Consider the following 17,523-nt stretch of genomic DNA (forward strand, 5'->3'; position numbering starts at 1 on the left):
GCCATCCCAGGAATCATACTCGTGAACCTTCGTTGCACTCCCTCTATGGCAAGTATATCCTTCCTTAGATAAGGAAAACAAAATTGTATACAGTACTCCAGGTGTGGTCTTACCAAGGCCCTATATAATTGGAGTAAGACTTCTTTACTCCATCCTCTTGTAATGAAGGCCAGCATACCATTTGCCTAATGGCTTGCTGCACCTGCACATTCACTTTCAGTGACTCATGTACAAGGACACCCAGGTCCCTTTGAGCATCTGCATTCCCCAATCTTTCACCATTTAGGAAATACTCTGCCTTTCTGTTTTTTCTACCAAAGTGGATAACTTCACATTTATCCACGTTATATTCCATCTGCCATGTTCTCGCCCACTCACTGAGCCTGTCGAGATCCCCTTGAAGCCTCTTCACATCCTCTTCGCAACTGACACTGCCACCTAGCTTTGTATCATCAGCAAATTTGGAAATGTTACATTTAGTCCCCTCATCCAAATCATTGATCTAGATTGTGAATAGCTGGGGCCCAAGCACCGATCCTTGCGGTATCCCACTAGTCACAGCCTGACATCCTGAAAAAACCCGTTTATCCCTATTCTTTTTTTTCTGTCTGTTAACCAATTCTCAATCCATGCTAGTATATTACCCCAATTTCATGTGCCCTAATTTTGTTCACCAACCTCTTGTGTGGGGCCTTCTGAAAATCCAGATACACCACATCCAGCGGTTCCCCTTTGTCTACTCCACTAGTTACATTCTCAAAGAACTCCAATAGGTTTGTCAAACAGGATTTCCCTTTCATAAATCCATGTTGACTCTGCCCAATCTTACTATTAGTTTCTAAGTGCCCAGTTATTGCATCCTTTATAATAGATTCCAGCATTTTCCCAACTACTGATGTGAGGCTAACAGGTCTGTAGTTCGCCATTTTCTCTCTCACTCCTTTCTTAAATAGCGGGGTTACATTTGCTATCCTCCAATCTGCAGGAACCGTTCCGGAATCTATAGAATTTTGGAAGATGACAACCAATGCATCGAATATTCCAATGGCCACCTTTTGCAAAACCCTAGGATGTAGGTCATCCAGTCCTTGGGATTTATCGACTTTTGGTCCCATTAATTTTGCTAGTACTGTTTTTTTTACTAATAATAATTTCTTTAAGTTCTTCATTCTCGCCACACCCTTGGTTTTCTCGTATTTCTGGGAGGTTTTTTGTATCTTCCTCCGTGAAGACAGAAACAAAGTATTTATTTAATTTCTCTGCCATTTCCTCATTCATAGAAACATAGAAGATAGGAGCAGGAGTAGGCCATTCGGCCCCTCAAGCCTGCTCCGCCATTCAATGTGATCATGGCTGATCATCCAAATTCAGTACCCGGTCCCTGCTTTCTCCCCATACCCCTTGATCCGTTTAGCCTTAAGAAATATATCCAACTCCTTCTTGAATATATTTAATGAACTGGCCTCCACTGCCTTCTGTGGTAGAGAATTCCACAGGTTCACCACTCTCTGGGTGAAGAAATTCCTCCTCATTTCTGTCCTAAATGGCCTACCCTTTATCCTTAAACTGTGTCCCCTGGTTCTGGACTACCCGACCATCGGGAACATCCTCCCTGCATCCAGTCTGTCCAGTCCTGTCAGAATTTTATAAGTTTCAATGAGATCCCCTCTCATTCTTCTAAACTCCAGCGAGTACAAGCCCAATCGACCCAATCTCTCCTCATATGTCATTCCTGCCATCCCAGGTATCAGCCTGGTGAATCTTCGCTGAACTCCTTCCATGGCAAGAACATCCTTCCTCAGATAAGGCGACCAAAACTGCACACAATACTCAAGATGTGGTCTCACCAAGGCCCTGTACAACTGCAGCAAAACATCCTTGTTCCTGTACTCAAACCCTCTCGCTACAAAGGCCAACATATCATTTGCTTTCTTAACCGCCTGCTGCACCTGCATGCTTACCTTCAGCGACTGGTGCACAAGGACACCCAGGTCTCGTTGCACTTCCCCTTCACCCAATCTATTGCCATTTAGATAATAATCTGCCTTCCTGTTTTTGCCACCAAAGTGGACAACCTCGCATTTATCCACATTATATTGCATCTGCCATGTTTCTGCCCAACCACCCAACATGTCCAAATCATCCTGGAGTTTCTCGACATCCTCCTCACAGCACACACGCCCACCCAGCTTTGTGTCATCTGCAAATTTGGAGATATTACATCTAGTTCCCTTGTCTAGATCATTAATATATATTGTGAATAGCTGGGGTCCAAGGACCGATCCCTGCGGTACCCCACTAGTCACTGCCTGCCACTCGGAAAAAGACCCGTTTATTTCAACTCTTTGCTTTCTGTCTGCCAACCAGTTCTCTATCCAAGTCAATACCTTGCCCCCAATCCCATGTGCCTTAACTTTACACGCTAATCTCTTATGCGGGACCTTATCGAAGGCCTTCTGAAAGTCCAGATACACCACATCCACTCGTTCTCCCTTATCTATTTTACCAGTTACATCCTCAAAAAATTCCAGTAGATTAGTCAAGCACGATTTACCTTTTGTGAATCCATGTTGACTTTGTCCGATCCGGTCACTGTTTTCCAAGTGCTCTGCTACTACACCTTTTATAATGGGCTCTAGCATTTTCCCCACGACCGATGTCAGGCTTACCGGTCTGTAATTCCCTGTTTTCTCACTACCACCTTTTTTGAATAGTGGGGTAACATTAGCTACCCTCCAATCCATGGGCACTGTTCCAGATTCCATCGAATGTTGGAAGATGATCAGCAATGCATCTACTATTTCTAGGGCCACTTCCTTAAGTACCCTAGGATGTAGATTATCAGGCCCTGGGGATTTATCGGCCTTCAATCCCATCAATTTCCCTAACACCATTTCCCTACAAATACTGATTTCTTTCAGTTCCTCCCTTTCATCCTCTCCAGCATCTCTGGGAGGTTATTTGTGTCCTCCTTTGTGAAGACAGAACCAAAATATGTATTTAGTTGGTCTGCCATTTCTTTGTTCCCCATTATAAATTCCCCTGATTCTGACTGCAAGGTACCTACGCTTGACTTCACCAATCTTTTTCTCTTCACACATATCTATAAAAGCTTTTACAGTCAGTCTTTATGTTCCCTGAAAGCTTACTCTCATATTCTATTTTCCCCTTCTTAATTAATCCCTTTGTCCGCCTTTGTTGAATCCTAAGTTGCTCCCAATCCTCAGGATTATTGCTTTTTCTGGCCAATTTATATGTCCTCTCCTTGGATCTTATGCTATCCCTAATTTCCCTTGTTAGCCACGGTTGAGTCACCTTTTTTGTTTTATTTTTATGCCAAACTGGGATGAACAAATTCTGTAGTTCATCCATGCAGTCTTTGAATGTTTGCCATTGCCTATCCACCGTCATCCCTTTGAGTGACATTCCCCAATCAATCCTACCCATCTCGCGCCTCAGACCATCATAGTTTCCTTTATTTAAATTTTGGACCCTAGTCTCTGAGTCAACTACTTCATTCTCCATCTTAATGAAGAATTTGATCATATTATGATCACTCCGACCCAATGGGGCTCGTACAACAAGATTGCTAATTAATCCTTTCTCGTTACATAATACCCAGTCTAAGATGGCCTGATCTCTGGTTGGTTCCTCAACATATTGGTCCAGGAAACCATCCCGTAAGCATTCCCCATTATAAATTCTCCCGTCTCTGACTGTAAAGGACCTACATTTACATTCGCCAGTCTTTTCCTTTTCACATACCTATAGAAACTTTTACAATCCATTTTTATATTTTTCGCTAGTTTGTGCTCATATTCTATTTTTCATTTCTTTATCAATTTCTTGGTCCCCTTTGCTGATTTCTAAAAGATCCCAATCCTCAGGCTGACCGCTTTTTCTGGCAACTTTATAAGCTTCCTCCTTTGACTTGATACTAGCTTTAATTTCTTTTGTTAGCCATGGTTGGATCACTTTTCCTTTTGGTTTTTTATGCCCTAGAGGAATACATGTTTGTTGAAAATTATGCATTATTTCCTTGAATGTTAGCCATTGTATTTCCACCTTCATACCTTTTAGTGAACTCTCCCGATCCACCATGGCCAACTTGTCCCTCATACCCTTGTAGTTTCCTCTGTTTAGATTGAAGACCTTAGTTTCAGATTGGACTATATCACTCTCAAACTTAATGTAAAATTCAATCATATTATGGTCACTTGTCCCTAAAGGCCCCTTTACCACAAGATTATTGATTAGCCCTTTCTCATTACACAGTACCAGATCCAGAATAGTCTGTCCCCTGGTTGGTTCCTCCACATACTGATCCAGGAAACTAGCTCGCGGGCATTCCAAGACTTCATCCTCCACACCACTAGTGGTAATTTGATTTGCCCAGTTGATATGTAGATTAAAGTCCCCCATGATTACTGTATTGCCCTTGTTACATGCACTTCTAATCTCTTGATTGATACTGTGCCCTACATTACAACTACTGTTTGATGGCCGATACACAACTCCCACCAATGTTTTCCGCCCTTTGCTGTTTCTTAGCTCCACCCAAACTGATTCCAGTTCTACATCACGTTCTACCGTACCAATCTCATCCCTTATTAACAGCGCTACGCCACCTCCTTTTCCTTTTTGTCTGTCCTTCCTAAATGTTGAGTGCCCTGGAACATTCAGTTCCCAGCTTTGGTTACCCTGCAGCCATGTTTCTGTAATGGCAATTACATCATACCAATTTAATTCTATTAGTGCCATTAATTAATTCACCTTGTGGCGAATGCCACGTGCATTTAGATAGGAAGATAGAGCAGATGAATGCGTGGCTGGAAAGATGGTGTAGGAGGGAGGGCTTTAGATTCTTGAGGAATTGGAACCGTTTCTGGGGGAGGTGGATCTCTACAAGCCAAACGGGTTGCACCTCAATGGGAACGGGACCAATATTCTCATGGGAGGGTTTGCTAGTGGTGTTGGGGAGGGTTTAAACTAGCTTGGCAGGGGGATGGGAACCTAAGTATAGAGTCAAAATGGAGGGAAGAAAAACTGGAATTGGAAAACAAAAATGTAGAAATTAAATTGGAAGGACAGAGGAATCAAGGGCTAGATAGTAGTCAGCAAGGAGGTTTGCCTGTACTAAATGGTCTATACTTCAATGCAAGGAGTATAGCGAACAAGGCAGAGGAGCTGAGGGCACAGGTAGATACTTGGGACTATGATATTATAGCTATTACAGAGACGTGGCTGAAAGAGGGGCCGGTATGGCAGCTCAACATTCCTGGTTACTGGATTTTCAGACGGGATAGAGAGGGAGGTAAAAAGGGAGGGGGGGTCGCGGTATTGATTAAAGAAACTATTACAGCTGTGAGGAGGGATGACATGTTGGAGCGATCATCAAACAAGGCCATATGGGTCGAATTGAAAAACAAAAAGGGGCGATCACACTGCTGGGAGTGTACTACAAACCCCCAAACAGTCAGAGGGAGCTAGAAGAACAAATATGTAGACAAATTTCTGAGAAGTGCAAAAACTATAGGGCAGTAATAGTAGGGGATTTCAACTACCCCAATATTGGCCCAGTAATTCCGGGCCCAACGCGTGAGTATGGACGGGGTACTCACGCGTGGGCCCGATGGAAGTGCCGGTTTTCAGCATGCACAGCGCATGCGCGGGAAACCAGCATTTCCTGTCCTCTGAACCAAGGGGTTCAGAGGACGAACGTGTGCGCGCAGGTGTCTGCGCGTGCGCGCTGAAACTCCTTTTTTTCCACAGGTTTGCGCGTGTGTAAGGTCCTCTCCTTTTTATGAATGTAAAAAGGAGACGTAAGGACTTCATTCTTTAAGGTAAGTGTTCTATTACTTAAAATTATAACATTTTTTCCACAGCTTTATTGTTTTTAAGGACTTTACAGTAAGGTAAGTAGTTTTAGACCCGATTTTTAAAAAAATTATTTTTTTCAAAAATTTGATTAATTGTTTAAAATAGTTTTTTAAAGTTATTTATAGTTTATTTAATTATTGGGATGTTTTTTAAAGTTTTATTTAAAGTTAAACTAGTCTTTTGGGCGCCCGTACTTTTCATGAGTTTGACAGTTCTTACTATCAAACTCATGAATGAAGTTTCCCCTCCCCTGATTGGCTGCACAGTGCTCACCTGATCCCAGCCGGCACATCGAACTAACTACGCCGCTGGATCAGGTAAGCACATCGCGCCGACATCTGAACCGGGCCAGTGACAGGAATTCCAAGCAGGCCCAGGCTTCAGCTGTCGGCGTGCCGGGTAAGTGCACATCGGGGGCTTGCACGCGCGGCAAGCACCCGATCCTAATTTCTGGGCCATTAACTGGGAAAAAATTAGTGTGAAGGGTATAGAGGGTGTGGAATTCCTAAAATGCATCCAGCAGAACTTTTTTAGCCAGTATGTAGCAAGCCCAACAAGGGAGGGGGCGGTTCTGGACTTAGTTTTAGGGAATGAAGCTGGGCAGGTAGAAGGTGCATCAGTGGGGGAGCATTTTGGTGCTAGTGACCATAATTCTGTTAGATTTAAGGTAGTTATGGAAAAGGACAAGGATAGACCAGGAAAAAAGTTCTAAATTGGGGAAAAGCAAATTTTGCTAAGCTCAGAGGGGATTTAGCCACAGTGGACTGGAAACGGCTACTTGAAGGTAAATCAGTGTCAGAGCAGTGGGAGGCATTCAAGGAGGAGATCCGGAGGGTTCGGACCAAACATGTGCCCTTAAAGAAAAAAGGTGGGACTAACAAATCTAGAGCCCCCTGGATGTCTAGGGACATACAGGGTAGGATAAAGAAAAAAAGGGAGGCGTATGACAGATACCGAGGGCTAAATACTCCAGAATCTTTAGAGGAGTACAGAAAGTGCAGGGGTGCAATTAAAAAGGATATTAGGAAAGCAAAGAGAGAGCATGGAAAATTCTTGGCAAGTAAAATCAATGAAAACCCAAAGATGTTTTATAAATATATTAAGAGTAAGAGGATAACTAAAGAAAGGGTAGGGCCTATTAGAGATCATGAGGGTAATCTGTGTGTGGAGGCGGGAGACGTCGGTAGAGTTCTTAATGAATACTTTGCGTCTGTTTTCACAAAGGAGAGGGGCGAAGCAGACATTGCTATTGGGGGGAGGAGTGTGAAATATTAGATGAAATAAATATAGTGAGAGAGGAAGTATTAAGGGGTTTAGCAGCTTTAAAAGTGGATAAATCCCCAGGCCCGGATGAAATGTATCCCAGGCTGTTAAGCAAAGCAAAAGAAGAAATAGCAGAGGCCCTGACCAGCATTTTTCAACCCTCTCTGGCTTCAAGTGTGGTGCCAGAGGAGGTAACTGCTAATATGGTACTCTTGTTTAAAAAGGGAGAAAAGGATAGACTAATTACAGGCCAGTCAGCCTAACCTCAGTAGTGGGAAAATTATTGGAAAGAATTCTGAAAGACAGGATAGATCTTCATTTAGAAAGACACGGATTAATCAAGGATAGTCAGCACGGATTTGTTAAGGGAAGGTCATATCTGACAAACTTGATTGAATTTTTTGAGGAGGTAACGAGGATAGATGCGGGTAATACGTTTGATGTAGTGTATACGGATGCAAAACTTTTGATAAGGTTCCACATGGCAGACTGGTCACGAAGTTAAAAGCCCATGGGATCCAGGGCAAAGTGTCAAGTTGGATTCAAAACTGGCTCAGAGACAGGAAGCAGAGGGTAATGGTTGATGGGTGTTTTTGTGACTGGAAGGCTGTTTCCAGTGGGGTTCCGCAGGGCTCAGTACTAGGTCCCTTGCTTTTTGTGGTATATATCAATGATCTAGACTTGAATACAGGGGGTATGATTAAGAAGTTTGCAGATGATACTAAAATTGGCTGTGTGGTTGGTACTGAAGAAGGAAGTTGTAGACTGCAGGAAGATATCAATAAATTGGTCAGGTGGGCAGAACAGTGGCAAATGGAATTCAATCTGGAGAAGTGTGAGGTAATGCATTTGGGGAGGGCTAACAAGGAAAGGGAATACACATTAAATGGTAGGACACTGAGTAGTGTAGAGGAACAAAGGGACCTTGGAGTGCATGTCCACAGATCCCTGAAGGTAGCAGGCCCGGTAGATAAGGTGGTTAAGAAGGCATACGGAATGCTTGCCTTTATTAGCCCTGGCATAGAATACAAGAGCAGGGGGGTTATGCTTCAACTGTATAAAACACTAGTTAGGCCTCCGCTAGAGTACTGCGTGCAGTTCTGGTCACCACATTACAGGAAAGATGTGATTGCACTAGAGAGGGTACAGAGGAGATTTACAAGGATGTTGCTGGGAGTAGAGAATCTTAGCTATGAGGAAAGACTGGATAGGCTGGGTCTGTTTTCTTTGGAACAGAGGAGGCTGAGGGGAGACCTTATTGAGGTGTATAAAATTATGAGGGGTATAGAAAAAGTGGATAGAAAGGACCTATTTCCCTTAGCAGAGGGGTCAAAAACCAGGGGGCACAGATTTAAAGTAATTGGTGGAATGTTTAGAGGGGATTTGAGGGTAAATTTCTTCACCCAGAGGGTTGTGGGGGTCTGGAACTCACTGCCTGAAAGGGTGGTAGAGGCAGGAACCCTAACCACATTTAAAAAGTACTTGGATGTGCACTTGGGATGTTGTAACCTGCAGGGCTACGGACCAAGAGCTGGGAAGTGGGATTAGGCTGGATAGCTCTTTGTTGGCCGGCGCGGACACGATGGGCCGAAATGGCCTCCTTCCGTGCTGGAACTTTCTATGATCCTATGATTTATGAAAGTGTAATCATGCTTGATGAATCTGTTAGAGTTTTTTGAGGTTGTAACTAGCAGAATAGATAAGGGGGAACCAGTGGATGTGGTGTATTTGGATTTTCAGAAGGCATTTGATAAGGTGCCACACAAGAGGTTATTAAACAAGATTAGGGCTCATGGGATTGGGGGTAATATACTAGCATGGATTGAGGACGGTTAACGGACGGGAAACAGAGAGTTGGAATAAACGTTTCATTTTTGGATTGGCAGGTTGTAACTAGTGGGGTACCGCATGATCAGTGCTTGGGCCTCAGCTATTCACAATCTACATCAATGATTTGGATGAGACGACCAAATGTAAAATTTCCAAGTTTGCTGATGATACAAAGCTGGGTGGGAATGTAAGTTGTGAGGAGGATGCAAGGAGGCTTCAAGGGGATGTAGACAAGCTACGTGAGTGGGCAAGAATATGGCAAATGGAATATAATGTGGAGAAATGTGAAGTTATCCACTTTGGTAGGAAACATGGAAAAGCAGAGTATTTTTTAAATGGTGAGAGATTGGGAAATGTTGGTGTTCAGAGGGACCTGGGTGTCCTTGTACACGAATCACTGAACATTAACATGCAGGTACAGCAAGCAATTAGGAAAGAAAATGGTATGTTGGCCTTTATTACAAGAGGATTTGAGTATAAGAGTAAAGACACCTTACTGCAATTATATAGGGCCCTGGTGAGACCACACCTGGAGTATTGTGTACAGTTTTGGTCTCCTTACCTAAGGAAGGATATACTTGCCATAGAGGGAGTGCAACGAAGGTTCACCAGACTGGTTCCTGGGATGGGGGGATTGTCCTATGAGGAGAGATTGAGTAGACTAGGCCGATATTCTCTAGAGTTTAGAAGAATGAGAGGTAATCTCATTGAAATGAATAAAATTCTTACAGGGCTTGACAGGGTAGATGCAGGGAGGATGTTTCCCCTGGCTGGGGAGTCTAGAACCAGGGGTCACAGTCTCAGAATAAGGGGTCGGGCATTTAGGACTGAGATAAGGAGAAATTTCTTCACTCAGAGGGTGGTGAATCTTTGCAATTCTCTACCCCAGAGGGCTGTGGAGGCTCAGTCGTTGAGTATATTCAAGACAGAGATCGATAGAGCTTTGGATATTAAGGGAATCAAGGGATATGGGGATAGTGCAGGAAAGTGGAGATGAGATAGAAGATCAGCCATGATCTTATTGAATGGCGGAGCAGGCTCAAGGGGCCAAATGGCCGACTCCTGCTCCTATTTCTTATGTTCTTAACACATCCCATTGTCTCTTGAGCCCATTTATACCGTCAGCTTCAATGTCCTTCCCTGGTAACTTATTCCAGAACCTCTTTATCCTTTGAGCAAAAAGTTCCCAACTTCCATTCTTACTCATAACAACCTCATTTTTATCTTGTACCCCCTGGGATTTGAACCTTTCACCACAGAGAGCAATTTGTCTGGATCAGCTCTGTCAGTACCCTTCATCATTTTAAAATCTTGAGTTTGGTCACCTCGCAGTCTCCTGTACTTTGAAAAAAATACACCCAACTTCCTCACCGTTAGGAACTTAGGTTCCTAACAGCCAGATGCACATTGGTTTGCAGAGCCCACATCAATGCCCTACAACCCTCCGATATCTCTACACTCCTCCAGTTCTGGCCTCTTGCACATTCCCAATTTTTATCGCCCCACCATTGGCAGCCGTGCCTTCAGCTGCCTAGGCCCTAAGCTTTGTCTTTATCTTTACACCCTTGTTCAAAAAAGGGTGTAAAGACAAACCCAGCAACTACAGGCCAGTCAATTTGACCTCGGTAGTGGGGAAACTTTTAGAAACAGTAATCAGGGACAAAATTAACAGTCACTTGGACAAGTGTGGATTAATTAAAGAAAGCCAGCACGGATTTGTTAAAGGCAAATCGTGTTTATCTAACTTAATCGAGTTTTTTGATGAAGTAACAGAGAGGGTTGATGAGGGCAATGCGGTTGACGTGGTGTACATGGATTTCCAAAAGGCGTTTGACAAAATGACACATAATAGGCTTGCCAGCAAAGTTGAAGCCCATGGAATAAAAGGGACAGTGGCAGCATGGATACGGAATTGGCTGAGTGACAGGAAACAGAGAGTAGTGGTGAACGGTTGTTTTTCGGACTGGAGGAAGGTATACAGTGGTGGTCCACAGGGGTCGGTACTAGGACCACTGCTTTTCTTGATATATATTAATGACTTGGACTTGGGTGTGCAGGGCACAATTTCAAAATTTGCAGATGACACAAAACTTGGAAGTATAGTAAACAGTGAGGAGGATAGTGATAGACTTCAAGAAGACATAGACAGGCTGGTGAAATGGGTGGACACGTGGCAGATGAAATTTAATGCAGAAAAGTGTGAAGTGATACATTTTGGTAGAATGAATGAGGAGAGGACATATAAACTAAATGGTTCAATCCTGAAGGGGGTGCATGAACTGGGAGACTTGGGGGTATGTGTGCACAAATCGTTGAAGGTGGCAGGGCAGGTTGAGAAAGTGGTTAAAAAGGCTTATGGGATCCTGGGCTTCATGAATAGAGGTATAGGGCAGGATTTTCATTGTGCCATGGATTCGGGATTGGAGGCGTGGGGGGGGGGTTAAAATCCCGAAATCAGGGGTCCCGACCCCTTCCCGCACCCAAACCTGCCTCCATGCCAGTTTCAAAGGAGGCGGGCACCCGCCCCGCACTGGGACCCACCTACCCGAGGCGGGAAGGGATTAGTGCCAATTAACTGCCTGTTAACAGGTAGTTAACAGGCAGTTTTTAGCCTAATCCCTATTTTTGATGTTGAAGTGTGGGTTTCCCGACGTCTCCAAACCACGCCAAGTTAGAGGAGTCGGGCCGTCGGGTTGAAGGACTTGGAGGGGGTCGAGATGTCGGTGTTCAGGTGAGTGATGTGTGCATGAGTGCAAAGGTAAGTGTGTTTGGTGTGTCTAAAGTGATTAAATAAGTTTTACTTACCTTTTCTTACCTTTACAGCCTTCCTTCCTTTAGGTTCCGGGAGTCCCTCATCTCACCGGCACAGAAAGCAGAATGGCTGTGAACTGTCAAAAGTGACAGCCTGCAGCTTTCTGTGCAGGAGAGGTTTCTAACTGAGTCTGTGGAGAAGGACTCAGGTTAGAAGTAAGACTCAGTGTTTGACAGCTTCAAACAGCTGTGAAACACTGATATTTCATCTGCCAAACGCTCTTGACAGATGAAATTTCAGTCTGTGACGTCACCTGTTGCCGGGTGGCCCTTAATTGGCCTGCTGAGCCCGCTGGGCAGGCTCAACAAGGTCAATCAAGTTAAAATCGCGTGGATTGGCAGCATCTCGATGGAGGCGGGACTACAACCCTGAGTGTTGTAGTCCTGCCTCCAACCCGACTCTTGAGTTAAATTCCTGCCCATAGAGTACAAAAGTGTGGAAATGATGATGAAGCTTTATAAAACACTGGTTCGGCCCCAACTGGAGTACTTTGTCCAATTCTGGGCACCACACTTTAGGAAGGATGTGAAGGCCTTAGAGAGGGTGCAGAAAAGATTTACGAGAATGATTCCAGGAATGAGGGACTTCAGTTACATGGATAGACTGGAGAAGCTAGGGTTGTTCTCCTTGGAGCAGAGAAGATTGAGAGATTTGATAGAGGTGTTCAAAATCATGGGTTTAGACAGAGTAGATAGCGAGAAACTGATCCCATTGGCAGAAGGGTCGCGAACTGGAGCACACAGATTTAAGGTGACGTAAGAACCAACGGTGACATAAGAAAAAACTTTTTTACGCAGCGAGTGGTTAAGATCCGGAATGCACTGCCTGAGAGGGCGGTGGAGGCAGATTCAATCACAGCTTTCAAAAGTGAGTTGGATAAGTATCTGAAGGAAAGAAATTTGCAGGGCCACAGGGAAAGGGCGGGGGAGTGGGACTAGCTGAAGTGCTCTTGTAGAGAGCCGGCACAGGCTCGACGGGCTGAATGGCCTCCTTCCGTGCTGTAACCATTCTATGATTCTGTTCTCTGATTCTAACTCCCCCCTAAACCTCCCCGCCTCTCCACTGTTGTCGTATGGATTGCTTGAACAAGACAAAGGGTGGAATTTTCCAAGCCCCGCACCACCAGTGCTGTTCAGCTCACTGGAAAATTGCCTGTGATTTTCTGACCGTTAAAGTCAATGGATAAAAAATGGTGTGCAAAGCATTCGCAAATTTCCAATAAACTGCCCGCTGTATACAAGGCCCAACAGTGGTGTGGGGTATTGAAAAGTTCTGCCTCGTTTCTCCACCCTGCCTTGGTTTCTTTTGAACTCTTTTAGCATACAGGACGTAACATAACTGCTTTGGTTTTTGCTGACTTTGATGTTATTTTACGTTTCACAGAGTTGACCAAATCATTGGGAAAGGTCAGATGCCCACAGACAAGAAGTTGCGTGAGAAAGGAGAGAAAGTCCCACCAGAACTGGAACCCTTTGATGAGATGAGCATGATGGGACGGGTGATAAAAGTGGAGAAACAGGTAATTTGCCATGAGGGAGGAGCATGGGGTTACAACTCTAGGTCTCCACAATAATCCAATTGGTGCCTGCACTGGAATCTGTGGAGCAGGCACCCACCATTGCCCAAATCAGAGGACCTCTCCCTGACCCCACAAACTTTGGGGGTTAGCGGCAGCAGTCCTGGGCGGGGACATCTCAGTTGTGTTGGGATGCGCCCGCCCCCACCCCGCCACACATTTTTGCCCCAATGTTTTAAACAAAATTAATATCAATTACATAAAATGTTTGCGAGAGGGAAATCGATTCAGTCCTTACCTGCAATTATCAAGTATTGGGCAAGAGGGTGGGTTTTTAAAGGGAGGACCAAAAACCCAAAGCTTCAGAAAGTGGCAACGTAACGTGTATCCTTCATTCTTCACCAAACCCCTCTACAGCAGGACTGATTATTGCCAAAGAGCTCTTTGTATGATATGTCTAAATTCAATACTTTTTATTTTGACCTCCTCTCCTTGTCAAATGATGGTGCAGTCCTTACAGGATCTCTCTCCTTTATGTTAATCCTTTCTCTGCTGTTCTCTCTCTGATACAGATACACAGAAATAAAAGAGATTCAATGCCCCCCACCCCCCCACACACACAACTCAGAAACACACGGAATTTCAAATGCAATGTTTCACTTGTCAGACGTAATTTCAGGCAGTGGGTGCATATAATTATAAAGACTCAAATATGGTGGCTTAAAAATGGATGAAATGAAACTGAGTTTGCTGCTGAAACGATTCAACTCACAGAGCTGAAGACACTGGGTACATTACCTGGAGCTGACTGCATTGCTTTGGGTCTGTAACTGGCTGGTTGATACCAAGGTTCTGCATAGTTCATGTTTGGGGAGTTTTCAGACTGGTTGTCTGATCACCAGGATGTGTTTGTGGGGCAGCTGATGCAGCCCCTCCAACAATGAAGGACTTGTGGGGGTAAAGAAATCTAGTTTGATGTATTTTGATAACTGAGAAAGTTTTTCGAAGTGGGAGAGCCAGGGTATTCCCAATGGCCCAGTTGCTGACTGCATTGCATGGTGGGGTGTAAGTATAGTAAGCAATAAGGTCCCAGTTTCCTCTCCCATCTGAGTTAGCTGATCTCAGCCAAGATGCCAATAGGGGCACTACTGTTGTCCTCAACAAACCTGGAGTTTTTTCCTCTCCTAATCACTATCCAATTATCCTGCTAGAGAATCCACTTGGTTGTGATGCTTCCCATGTTCGAATAGCCTTCTAACTTTTACTATTTAGGCTAATGCAAAGAATGGTCACTTGGGCAGTCAGCACCTGTGGAACTTATACCCCAGAAAGAGTCAGTATGCACTGTACAAAACTACAAAGAGATATTAATAGATTAAGTGAATGGGCAAATCTGTGGCAAATGAATTTCAATGTAGGTAAGTGTAGGTCATCCACTTTGGACCAAAAAAGGATAGAACAGGGCACTTTCTAAATGGTGAAAAGCTAGAAGCAGTGGAGGGCCAAAGAGAGTTGGGGCACATGTACACAGATCATTAAAATGTCACGGACAGATACAGAAAATAATCAAAAAGGCCAATGGAATGCTGGCCTTTATATCTCGAGGACTGGAATACAAGGGGGTAGAATTTATGCTCCAGCTATACAAGGTCCTGTTTAGACTACACCTGGAGCACTGTGTTCAGTTCTGGGAACCACACCTTCGGAAGGATATACTGGCCCTGGAGGGAGCGCAGCATGGATTTACTTGAATGATACCTGGACTCCAAGGGTTAAGCTACGAGGAGAGATTACACAAACTAGGGTTGTATTCCCTGGAATTTAGAAGATGAAGGGGTGATTTGATCGAAGTTTTCAGGATATTAACAGGAACAGATAGGGTAGATAGAGAGAAACTATCTCCTCTGGCTGGGGATTCTAGGACTAGGGGGCATAGCCTAAAAATTAGAGCCCGGCCCTTCAGGAATGAAATTAGGAAACACGTCTACACGCAAAGGGTGGTAAAAGTTTGGAACTCTCTTCCTCTAACGGCAGTTGGTGCTAGGTCAATTGTTAATTTTAAATCTGAGATTGATAGATTTTTGTTAACCAAAGGTATTAAGGGATATGGGGCAAAGGTGGGTATATGGAGTTAGGTCACAGATCAGCCGTGATCTGATTGAATGGCGGAACACGCTCGAGGGGCTAAAAGGCCTCCTCCTGTTCTATGTTCCTAATACCTCCCTCAAGAGGGCAGAAAATGTGTGATTACAGATCACTACATCGCCAATCAAACCACCAACTACATCTCCATTTTAGCATTTGACCACACTTTAATATAGCTTGAACACTATGGACATCGGTAGTTTTGGCTCACAGTATCCTTGCTTCATTCCATTTCTGTTTTTTTGCACTAAGTCTTTGCTCTGTATATTCCAGGTGCAGTCCATAGAACAAAAGCTGGACATGTTATTGATGATCTACAGCCAGAGCTTAAGCAAAGGCTCAGTGACAGCGTTGACTCTGGCTGCGATGAACATTCCTCTAATTGACCAGGACCTGACCTCTGATTATCACAGCCCAGTGGACACTACAGATATCTCCATGTCTACCCAGACGTTGAATATATCTGCCACTACAAACCTAGAGTAAGCTCATTAGAAGGTCCAGGTGACCCAGACTCATCTATAATCCGACTGAATTTAATTATGTGGATTGGCACTAACTGATTTAAGAAGACATTTAAAAACTATCATTATTGTTTTTAATTTTAATTTAATGATGTCTTTTCTGTATCAATGATTAACTTTTGAAGAACAGATCCCAACACTTTAAGGAATATCTTCTGTAGCCTCGAGGACCATCACTAGCCCAATATCAGAATAAACTTGGATGATGTCTCCTGCGATTCCAAAACAGCAGACAACACAATTTATCAGCATGGCCTGTGAACATTTTTGCACAAGGCTTGGAAATGAGGCACAATCTTCCAGCCCCAACTTCAGTAGAGCATCTGCACAAGGCAATCCATAGTAAGAAATGTAATGTTGGCAAAAACACTGATAGGATTCCCAGAAAAGGGCGGAATTCCTATTTTCTATTCAGAACATTCCAGTGAAACTGTTTATCATATTTGAGGTGTGTCTGAGATTCCCTGGTTATTGCTTGGCTTTCTGCACCAAAGGAATCATGCGCAAGGTCAGGCTGAACACAGTATAGCACAATGTCACTAGAAGCTGGATTGCAGAAAGATTTCAACCATATTGTTAGGACTCTGGCCAAGGTCAACAGTCTGTTAGAGAGTGATCAGCAGTATGAGAGTGAGCTTCCTGGACAGCATTGGAGGCATCTATCTGAATCAAGGCAGGATGTTAAAGAAAGGGCTTCTTCTTTGTCAAAGATCCTTGAGGAACAATTCAATCAAATCCTGCTGAGAGAGGGGGCTTATTGGGAGGTTGCAGATTTAAAGATGAGAATACCCCAACACATTATGGCTGAGATTTTCTACCACTCTGTGTGTTAGCCTGCGATTGTCGTCCATCAAAATGAAGGACTGTAAAATGAAATGCTGGCAAATGCAAAAGCACAAAATCCCAGCTCAATCTTCACATTAGACCTCAGACCAGGACAGCATTTCTCAGTGAGTTCCAGGTGCCCTTGCACTGTAACTAGAGTATAAAATGCAAGAGAAGTCTAACCTAGTCCCACGCTTGGCTCACGTTAAGTAAAAAAACAATAGACGGACTCCTATAAGGACCCCAGTAACTATACTTAGAAACGCAGTCCTTGGGAGCCATTATTACCAGCCCCCTGTCTGTCAGCCTATCTCTGATTCAGATAACAGCTGTAATATCACCCACAGCTGAAATGCTAATTAACCAGAAACCCAAGTTTAAAAATTGGAGCCGTGTGATGGTGGGGGCCCATCAAAATACAGTCTCATGGGCAGTACCAGCCTTCTTACATCACATACAACCAAAGGTTAGCCTCACACCAAGACCAACTCTCACAAATCTGTTAATATTTCAATGTATGTGATAGAAGAGGGAGAGCGAATAGAAAGGAGAGAGAATAGAAGCGACAAAGAAGACGGATCTTTATCTCTATCCTTGTGACTAACAAGCATCAAACCAATAAATTATTTACAAAGTTACAAGTGTTGGTAGTGCTGCTATTAGGACATCATTAGCTTATCATCATAAAGGCCTCCCTGCCTTTGTGTAGCCTGGCACTAGATTAGATA

General features: G+C 43.9%; 1 protein-coding gene across 1 annotated transcript in view; it reads left to right on the forward strand.

The window, feature by feature from the left end:
• Window positions 1-16,221, forward strand: part of LOC147103040 (potassium voltage-gated channel subfamily KQT member 4-like) — a 424,561-nt gene extending 408,340 nt beyond the window's left edge. Inside the window, exons 12-13 of the mRNA XM_085963167.1 lie at window positions 13,169-13,304; window positions 15,720-16,221. Coding sequence (XP_085819293.1) covers window positions 13,169-13,304; window positions 15,720-15,932 — 349 coding nt within the window. The 3' untranslated portion in view covers window positions 15,933-16,221. The remainder of the gene's footprint in view (window positions 1-13,168; window positions 13,305-15,719) is intronic.
• Window positions 16,222-17,523: the final 1,302 nt, after the last annotated feature.

This window comes from Somniosus microcephalus, chromosome 20, assembly GCF_052327205.1.
Source record: "Somniosus microcephalus isolate GS21.2 chromosome 20, FLI_Smic_1.0, whole genome shotgun sequence".
NCBI lineage: Eukaryota > Metazoa > Chordata > Chondrichthyes > Squaliformes > Somniosidae > Somniosus > Somniosus microcephalus.